General features: G+C 50.0%; 2 protein-coding genes across 2 annotated transcripts in view; one reads left to right on the top strand and one right to left on the bottom strand.

Moving 5' to 3' along the window:
- The first annotated feature begins 102 nt into the window (after positions 1–102).
- Positions 103–3,526, top strand: LOC119423499. Its single transcript, XM_037690895.1, has 3 exons — positions 103–1,075; positions 1,124–1,239; positions 1,301–3,526. The coding sequence occupies exons 1-3, from the start codon at positions 103–105 to the stop codon at positions 3,524–3,526; spliced, it is 3,315 nt and encodes a 1,104-aa protein (XP_037546823.1).
- A 2,939-nt stretch (positions 3,527–6,465) lies between these two features.
- Positions 6,466–9,768, bottom strand: part of LOC119423996 (dynamin binding protein) — a 24,603-nt gene continuing 21,300 nt past the window's right edge. The window contains exons 12-14 of the mRNA XM_037691435.1: positions 9,496–9,694; positions 8,805–9,406; positions 6,466–7,366 (exon numbers count right to left, since the gene is read on the bottom strand). Of these exons, the coding sequence (XP_037547363.1) occupies positions 7,178–7,366; positions 8,805–9,406; positions 9,496–9,694 (990 nt within the window). The 3' untranslated portion in view covers positions 6,466–7,177. The remainder of the gene's footprint in view (positions 7,367–8,804; positions 9,407–9,495; positions 9,695–9,768) is intronic.

The raw sequence follows: 9,768 nt of genomic DNA, 5'->3' as shown, positions 1-9,768 counted from the left end.
GAAGGCGAGCGTTCGCGCCCCCTCTCCCAATTGTCCTCTTTTACCAGCTGAGCTAGTGGTGCTAGCCTCTCTGAATATCTTGGGCATAGCTGGGTAAGGAGCATGGACGGCTCTCACTGCTGTACAGTCTGTGGAGCCATGCTCCAGATAGATGACGGTCACGACCTGTGTCCTGCCTGCCTTGGACATGACCATCTGGTGGATGCCCTGTCAGAGAACCCCTGCATGAATTGCAGCTTCATGTCGCATGCTGTGAGGGTGGCCCGGCTGGCCCAGTTTCGCCCCAAACTCGGCGATGACCTCCCGCCTTCTGGGCAGGAGGCTCCACCTAGGCGCTCGAAGCGCCGGACTGAGGCCGCAGTCTCTGTGGCCCCTCCTGGGAAGAAGCGAGCCAGGTCTGATAGGGGCCTCTCCACAAGGGTGGAGCAGCTCTCCGCTGAATTAGCGGAGATGAAGTCCCTTTTTCAGGTACACCAACTGGGAACTGAACCAGTGGCAGCAACTGGACTCTCCTCCCCACCCATGCCTGAACTGGCTGTGGAGGAAGATGTGCTATCCTTGGCTGCCTCTGCCTCTCACTTTTTAGGTGAGGAGGACGTGCATTCATCTCGAGTCTCAGAGACAGCTTCACTCTCTTCTTCTCGGAGTGCAGTTAGTGGGTCGGGTGACGGCTCGATGCAGGACATCATGCGTATGGCCCTGAGACAACTGCAGCTGGACGTCCCGCAACCAGAGGCGTCCACCCCTGGAAGTGCCTTCTTCAGGCGCGGACTGACCCCTCCTTCCTTTTCTGTCCCTCCATCAGAGGAGTTCCTGAGGGAGTTGCATGGTTGCTGGCGGGACCCCAAGGCCTTTGCGCGCCTCTCTGCAGATGGCAGAGTGTTGGCGGCCATGCATGAGCCGGCTGCAGCAGGCTTGGATCGCATGCCAGCGATAGAACCTGCTGTTGCCTCTCTCATCGTGTCACCAGATGAAGCTCTGCGCAGTCATGTTCGGTGCCCACGAGCTCAGTGTCGTGTCACGGATGAATTCCTCTGCAGAGTCTATGCCGCCGGAGCGCGTGCTGGCCGCCTAGGTAATTCCTTGGCACACCTAATGCTTGCCCTCTCCGTGTCCCTTCAAGGGACTAGTGGTGCGACAGCAGCGATGGGCTTTAACGATGCAGCGCTTCAGGCCTTTGCACTAATGACGAGGGAGCTTGGGCGTGTGATGTCCTCCTTGGTCCAAGCTCGCCGACAGGTCTGGTTAGCGCAGTCAGCATTGACTGAGCCATGCCGTAGAGCCCTCCGTAATGTCCCAGTGGTGCCGGGGGAGTTGTTCGGTTCGGCTGCCTTGGAAGCGCTGGAACGGACTGTCCAGGCACGACAGAGAATGCAGCAATTTTCGAGCCTTAGCAGGCCAATGCCCCCTCCACCTCCTCGGCATCCAAGGCGCCTGTCGGCTGGCTCCAGCATGCAGCCGCCGCCTGGGGGTCATAACCGGCTGGGTGGTCCTTACCCTCATGCGGTTCAGCAAAGGCCCAGCAGGAGCTTTCGTGGGTTGGTCCACCGACCAGCTGGGCAGGCTCGGACCAGGGACTCTGGCTGCCGCCCCCCCACGGCCCCTAGGGGTCGTGGAGGGAGACGGTGATGCCATCAGGCCGACCGTCAGATATTTCTCCCACCAGCAGCTCAGCTATTGGGTTGCTCACGCCGTGGACCCATGGGTGGTTGCCACTCTGACCCATGGTTACCGGCTACAGTTCCGACGGCGGCCTCGTATCTCAGGCCGGGTCAAGATGACTGTAATCGCCGACCCGGTGAAAGCTCAAGCACTAGACCAGGAACTTTCCGCCCTCCTGGCCAAGGGCGCAATAGAGGCAGTGGACCCTCTGCAACAACCCAGGGGCTATTACTCGACTTACTTCCTTGTGCAAAAGAGGACGGGCGGGTTTCGTCCCATTTTAGACCTGAGGGGACTCAACCAGTACCTAAAGGAGCTGCCCTTCCACATGCTCACAACAGCAGAAGTCCTTCAAGCTGTCACGAGGGAAGAATGGTTCACGTCTGTAGACCTGAAGGATGCATATTTTCATGTGCCTATTGCGGCAGAACATCGCCGCTTTCTCAGGTTTGCCTATCGGGGTCACCACTGGCAGTTCCGGGTACTTCCATTCGGGCTCTCTCTCTCCCCAAGGGTGTTCACTCGGTGCGTGAAGGCAGCCCTCTCTCCTCTGCAGGCCTGCGGAGTGAAGATTCTGCCGTACTTAGACGATTGGCTTCTCTGCGCCCCGTCTCAGGCCTGTGCCTTTCACGACACAAACCGCCTGCTCGCTCATATGTCCCAGTTGGGCCTCAATGTCAACCTGGAGAAGAGCTGCCTGATCCCTTCCCAGACGACCACCTTTCTTGGGGTGGTTCTGGATTCATCTTCAATGAGAGCTCGCCCATCCGCTCAAAGGGTGGCCGGCATACTCCAGCTGGTCAATCGGTTCAGGCTGGGCAAGCAGCTCCCCTATGTTGCCTTCCTGCAACTACTCGGCAAGCTGACATCAGTCACTCGGGTGGTGCCCTTAGGCCTGCTGTCACTTCGCCCCTTGCAGAGGTGGCTCAACAGCTTTCGCCTGGATGCCAGGCTGCACAGGCATCGCAAGCTCGCAGTGACGTGGTCATGTCTTCGTGCCTTGACTCCATGGAGGGACGAAGATTATTTGTCCAGGGGTGTCCCCATGGGAGTGGTAGTGTGTCGCAGGGAAGTGGTCACGACAGATGCCAGCTCCATGGGATGGGGGGCTGTATGGAAACGCAGAGCGGTTCAGGGCCGCTGGGGTCAAAGAGACCATTCCAAGCATATAAATGTGCTGGAGCTGCGTGCAGTGCACTTGGCACTCAGGCACTTCCTGCCTCACCTGGAAGGGAGGCATGTACTTGTTCGGTCAGACAACACCTCTGTTGTCTACCACATCAACCATCAGGGGGGCACCAGGTCAGCACAACTTCTGAGTGTGTCCAGAGAGCTCCTGGAATGGGCCTCTCCTCGCCTGTCCACCCTGCGGGCAGCGTACTTGCCAGGGCGACACAATCAGGTCGCAGATTTTCTCTCCCGCCAAGAGTCCCCTCCGGGAGAGTGGTCCCTCCACAGAGACATAGTGCTGATGATCTGGGACCGTTTTGGTCAGGCAGAGATAGACCTGTTTGCGACGGAAGAGTCGACTCAGTGTCCCCTATGGTACTCTCTTACGGGGGCGTCGGGTGCGCTAGGCCAGGACGCATTGGCTCATCCTTGGCCAAGGGTCCTTCTATATGCCTTTCCACCCCTTTCTCTAATTTGGCCAACCCTTCAGAGAGTCCTCGAGGAGGGCCACAGGATGCTGCTGGTGGTTCCGTATTGGCCAGCGCGACCATGGTTCCCACTGCTACGAAGTCTATGTCAGGGCGTTCCATGGTGTCTTCTGACCAGAAGGGACTTGCTGTCTCAGTTGGGGGGACTGATATGGCACCCCAATCCTCAACGTCTTTGGCTGTGGGTGTGGCCACTGCAAGGCTAGGACAGCAGCTGACTGGAGTTTCGAGCCCCGTCAGGCGCACCATCCTGGGCGCCAGGGCACCCTCTACTCGTCAGCAGTACGAAAACAGGTGGCGCCTGTTTTCCCAATGGTGTTCGGATCACAACAAGGATCCAGTCTCCTGTACGATACCCACCATTCTGGAGTTTCTCCAGTCTCTACTTGGTAAGGGTCGCTGTCCTTCGACGCTTAAAGTTTATGTAGCGGCAATATCATCTAATCACGCTGGCATTGATGGCTGTACGGTAGGGAGCCATAATCTAGTCTCTCTTTTTCTGCGTGGTGCCCGTAGGTCACACCCACCGACAGCTCCACGAGCACCAGGTTGGGACCTTCCCTTGGTTCTCGAAGCTCTGTGCCGTCCTCCTTTCGAGCCTCTGTCGCAGGCGGACCTCAAGTGGCTTTCATGTAAGACGGCTTTTTTGTTGGCTATTACCTCAGCAAAGAGGGTCAGCGAGCTACATGCTCTCTCAATCAGCCCCTCATGTCTCAGGTGGGGCCCTGAGGGCTCGTGTGTTACCTTGTGGCCAAATATTGCATTCGTACCAAAGGTGTTATCTCGCTCTCACTCTAACCAACCGTTGAGGCTGGCACGTTTTCAGCCTGCGCCTAGTGAGGGGTCTGCATTATTGTGCCCGGTAAGGGCACTGGAGGCATACGTTGCAGCTACTGCCGTGATAAGACATTCAGACCAGCTGTTTGTGTGTTATGGAGGCCCTAGGTTAGGCTGTCCTCTTTCCAAACAGCGCCTCTCCCACTGGATCGTGGACGTCATCTGCCACGCCTATGCTGCAGGGCCCGGCTCCCTGCCGGTCGGCTTGAAGGCTCACTCTACCAGGAGCGTCTCCGCTTCCTGGGCTGCCCTGAGAGGGGTTCCACTGGAAGCAATATGTGCTGCTGCATCATGGGCTTCCCCAAGCACGTTCACCAGATTTTATAGAGTTAACGTGGCCACCCCTCATCCCCTGGGCCAGGTTCTTCTACAAGGGTCCTCTGGGCCTCCTCAGTGAGGTAGGTGTTAGGATTCCTTGTGACATCGTTGATATTAGTCATTCAGTGCTTTCAGCACCGCCCTCTGGCGGTCAGGAGGGATGAAATAGAACGAAAGTTACGTATGTAACTACGGTTCTATGAATCCCGGATGACCGCCAGAGCTTCTCCGTCACTCAGAATCCTTGCGTTTCGCGAGAAGATTCTGTAGGAGCAGAGCAGCGGATGACGTCGGGCTATATAGCCTCTGATTGGTCATCCGTGTCACACCTGTGACTCCGTTGGTATTATTACTCGAATCAGCGCATGCGCGAAGGGAACATTCAGTGCTTTCAGCACCGCCCTCTGGCGGTCATCCGGGATACATAGAACCGTAGTTACATACGTAACTTTCGTTTTATACCTGGATTATTGAGCATGGACTTTGTTGGTTTTGAACCAGTTTGACATGAGCGTCGACGAGGGAGAGGGCGGGCACCGGAGGAGAGGTCATGCCCCACAGGCCATCTTAGCACCAACAACTGTTTTTTCCCCACTTTGGAGTAAGCTGTAGGGGGAGAAGAGTTTTGTTTGGCGTTTCATCAGACTGATGAAGCCTTCTAGATGGAGGGCAAAACGTCTCGGCACAAAAAAGAAACCATCCAGAAGACCTGACTGAACATTGTTGGATTTTATACCTGGGTTATTGAGCATGGACTTTGGGGAACTGAGATATAGATATTTGTATGTTGGCTAATGTGGATTAGCTGTTAGCAGCCACGTTGAAGTACATCAACTCAATAATGCTAAAGTTTTAAGCAAAGATCTCACGAGTACCATTTGGAGTTCGTGTTGCGATTGACAGCTTCAACACCAAATTTCATTTTTATATGTGTAAAATGGTGTTTTGTGTTACCTGGATGTAGCCATTTAGCAATTCATGAGATTTCGATCTCACAATTGTGGCCCGACGGGTTGGGTTATGGCCAGAAATTGCAGCTCTCTTGTGAAGTGGTTCCCAAGGTTGGAGTCAGGACTCCACCATGGGTCATAAAAACACGGTGTGGTCTCTTGGGGTGATTTACAAAATCAAATTACAATTTAAAATTAATTGGCAATTGCGTGTGTGGTAACTGTAAAAATAAAAAGCAGAGGTCATAAATGAATATTAAGTTTAGAGGATCAACCTGTTCAGATTAGAATCAGCCTCACCAACCGTTAAGCAGATATCTGTAAAACCGAGTTATGGCTGTTTTGTGTCATCTTTGAAAGGTCAGTTGGCTGTGGCAGCAATCGTTTTTTTTACAACCGAGAGCTGCCGATTAACATCTCGGAAGCTCAAATAATATCTCAGCTACAGCCACAAATCTCATACGAGTTGAAAAGGAGGCGCCATGGATGCATTTCCATCTCCCTGCTGGCTGTGCTCGAGTGCCTGACCGCTGAGATCCTGGAACTAGCAGGAAACACGGTTCGTGACAGAAGGACTGGGATCGTCCACAGACACCTGCAGCCAGCTGTTCGCAGCAAAAAGGAGCTCGGCAGGCTGCTGGGAGGAGTGGCCATTGCTCTGGGAGTTCTGCCCAGTATTCAGGCGGTCCTGCTGCCTGGAGGAACCAAGAGGCCAGCCGAGTCTGGGTGGACGGATCGGATGGCATCTGCAGCCAGTTTTTTCAGATCCACTGTGGGATGGACCTTTACAAGAGATCCCTCCTGCCATCAGCATCTACAACATCTCTTAATGAAACAAGGATAACGAGTTACAACATTTAATTTCTCTTTGGGAATAATAAAGTATTTTTGAATTTGAATTAAACTGGGTTGACTCCAAAAGTGAAGCAGTTGTAGATGAACCTCCATTTTCATTAGTTCTTCCAGTGGTTCACAAGATACTTCAGTAACGGTTTCATTTCAGTTTTGTTTTTTTTATTCAAACAATGATCACTTTACAGCGGACACATCATCATGTTCTCAATATACAGAATTACATCGTACTAAATACACACGGGGAACATGTGGAGTAATGTTTTAATGAGCCCAAATGCTTCTCACACCGTTCCCCTTTCCTTACAGGAAGATATTTTACAACCTGCTCAAAAAGTGACCAGGCTGCAGAGTCCAAAGTGAGTGCTTGTAAACCTTGTTCCATGTTGCCGTCTTTGATTTTAATGCTCCGGTTTATTTTTCTCCACACAACACTCCAAACTGTTACCGATGGCCCCACAGACGGCCCAAACCTGCAGCTACCACAACGAGCGCCTCAAACATGGACCATCAAAGAGAAAATCCCCTCCTGCTCCATAAAAGTGGTGTCAAAGGTTATTAAAGTGTTCAGAACCAATCTGAACTCTAGGCATTCACATTTCTATTGCAATCTCCCAATGTGGCAAACCGTACGACTGTTTGCTTCAACGTACAACTCACTGTCCCCAGCCTCAAAGAATGTGGCAATTCACAGGTTTTCAACTGGAAACGGGAAGGCAAGTAAAAAAAAAAAGATAAAAATGTGTATAAATACAGGCAGGAGCAGAGTCTGCAGCACTGGTCAGTCACTATCAAAACAGTTTATAAATAAGTTACAGCATATCAAGATCTGTGTTAGTTTTTGTTCTCGTGGTGCTCGCAGAGTTCAAGTTGAAGCGTCGTCCTCGATGGGACGCTCGTTCATGTGTACTCAGATTTGCGGATGTAGTTGGAAGGCACGTATCCCCGCCTGCCTCCGTCGGCCTCTCCCAACCACCACTCGTTGTTGCCGTTCATGTCCTGGAACTCCAGGATCCGCAGACGCTCGTTGGCAGAGATGCTCATTTCGTTGGCGCATCGGGCCTCGAAAGAGTACAGAGCGTAATAAATCTGAAAAGAAAAACACTTATTTAAATTGTTTAGCACTGAAAGACAAATTAAATGGCCTAGGATTCTTTGAAATAATGCATATCGACCGCCACCTTTCATGTCAAGAGTATTAGAGTAAGAGCTGTTGCAACTTTGGCCAAAAATTCTAAATAATGTTTGGCCTTAAACTCATGAGACACTGAGACGCTCAGAGTGTGTGTTAATGACGCTCAACTACAAACATCAAATTTATTGTGTGAATGTTTATGAAGCATTCACTCGATTGTGATCCCATTTTTCTTCCGTACATTTTTCAGCATCTTTCTTGTTCCACATTTTTTGTGCCATTTCAACAAATCATGAATCAAAACGTTCAGCTCTTTCAGGACAATCCTACTATGACTTTTGGTGTTGGTGCAACTTTAGCTTTTTGAAATGTTTAGCCTTTTCTGCCATCTTTTCCCCTCATACAAATTGTATTGAGCTCATTTGACACATCCTTCAGATCTTTACATCTGTTTACAACCTTTTACTGCTCCTTTCGCATTTTGTTCTGCTTCAGCTTCTTTCAGCTTTCTTGTGAAAATTTAAACTTTTTCAGCTACTATCAGCTAAATTCTGCTGTTTTGTGCTCCTTTCAGATTAATTTTGACACCTACATTTTTTTTTGCTTCTTCTAACTTCTTTCTGCTCCTGTCAGCTTATTTCTGCAAGTTAGTTTTTCTACTATTATGCTAATTTAAGCTTTTCCAGCTAATTCCACAATTTTTGAACTCATTTAAACTTTTTCAGCCTAATTCAGCAATGTGCTCTCTCCATTTCTTATAATTGTCTTTCTGCTTTTTAGCTACTTTTCAGATAATTTCCACTTTTTTGTGCTCATTTCTGCTTCTTTCAGCAAACGTTTCTTCTTTCTTCTGCTTGTTTTTACCTTGTTAGCTACCCTTTTTTAAGCATTTTTGATCTAATTTCAGCCGTTTTCAGATAAAATTAACTTTTTCATGGTAATTTCTGCTACTTTCAACCTCATTAACTTCTTTCTGCTAATTTCAGCTTGTTATGCTCCTTTCAGCCTTTTCTGCTAATTTCTATTTTTTCTGCTATTTCAGCTACTTTTCAGGCATTTTTTTGCTAATTTCAGGTCTTTTCAGCTAATTTGCTATTTTTGTGCCAATGTCTGCTGTTTAAACCTAATTCAGCAAATATGTGTTCTTTCTGCTTTTTTCTGCTAAATTTGGCTTGTTCTTCCATTTCAGCTACATTTCAGCATGTTTTTAGCTAATTTCAGCTGTTTTTCAGTAAGTTCTTCAGCAATAAGCATTCACACTGAATTTTCACAGGAAATGCAATTTCTCTAATTTCCATTTAATTTAATTCAAAGCTCTATCTATAAAACTGACAAAGCTATCTTCATTTTCGTTTTGACTTGAATCCTTTGCAGCGATGTGAAAAGCCTCACCTGTTGGCAGTTCAGTTCGCTCTCTGGTTCCGGCTCGCTGCGCTCCTCTCGGGTGGAAGCAGACTTCTTCTGGCTGCTCCCGTCTCCGTTCCTCCACTGAGGTGAACCGTATCCTCTCTCTGCGTGTCTATTTCTCGAGCGACTGTTTTTCTGTGACAGAGACGAGTCCGTCTCTGAGAAGTCTGACGTCTCTCTGAGTCTGCTGTCGTCCCTGGAATCGTACGAGTCTCTGTGACCGGGGGCATGTCTGTGTGTTGGGTCAGAATATTCTCTGCGGGTGGACTGATTACGGGGCGAGGAGTTTCTGCTCTGATGTGTGGACTCTGGGTTAGGGGTGTCTCTGTGGTGACTCCTGTGAGACGAGGTGGAGTCGAGCCACGGGTGTGGCGAAGGCTGGCTTTGGGTTTGTGATGTAGAAAAGTTGACGGTGGCCGTCTCCTGGTTGAAGGTTAAGGTGCTGTTGCTGTTCTGGCGGGAGAAAACGGGCGAGGAGCCGCCATAACCAGATTCATTGGATGACTGGCTCTCAATGGAGGCGTCCGAGTGGCTCCTGCGGGGGTTGTACAGTTTCAGGAAGGAGCTGTACACAAAACCCTTGGCAACTGCAAAACAGAGTAAACATCAGATTGAGACGCTGCGGTTACTTAATGCCTAGCTAAAATATATTTTAGATTAACAGTAAATAAACTACCTCCATTATCAACCAGCCAGCGGTTTTGGCTCCCCATTGGATCCTGCTGCTTTATCACACCGACAAGATCTCCCTCTTGGATAGAGACATCCTCATCCTGAGCAGCATTAAAGTTCCTCTCAGCCTGGTAAAGTTTCTCAGGTCCATAGTGAACCAGCAGTTCAGCACGATGCTCATCTGTCTGCGCGCTAACGTTGGGCTGAAAAAGGTTTAAAGAAACTTTATTAGATAAGTACTGAAACTGCATTTTGTGTGTGTGTGTATATATATATA

This window comes from Nematolebias whitei, chromosome 17, assembly GCF_014905685.2.
Source record: "Nematolebias whitei isolate Nwh7 chromosome 17, NemWhi1, whole genome shotgun sequence".
Classification (NCBI taxonomy): Eukaryota; Metazoa; Chordata; class Actinopteri; order Cyprinodontiformes; family Rivulidae; genus Nematolebias; species Nematolebias whitei.
The sequence above is the reverse complement of the archived record's forward strand: the minus strand, read 5'-3'. Positions and strand labels throughout refer to the sequence as shown.

Excerpts from the sequence above, each read along its gene's own strand:
- LOC119423499 (XM_037690895.1), top strand. The coding sequence starts at position 103 with ATGGACGGCTCTCACTGCTGTACAGTCTGTGGAGCCATGCTCCAGATA. Across the intron at positions 1,076-1,123 it reads AGCGCGTGCTGGCCGCCTAG|GGACTAGTGGTGCGACAGCA; the intron begins GTAATTCCTTGG and ends TGTCCCTTCAAG. Across the intron at positions 1,240-1,300 it reads TGGTCCAAGCTCGCCGACAG|TGGTGCCGGGGGAGTTGTTC; the intron begins GTCTGGTTAGCG and ends GTAATGTCCCAG.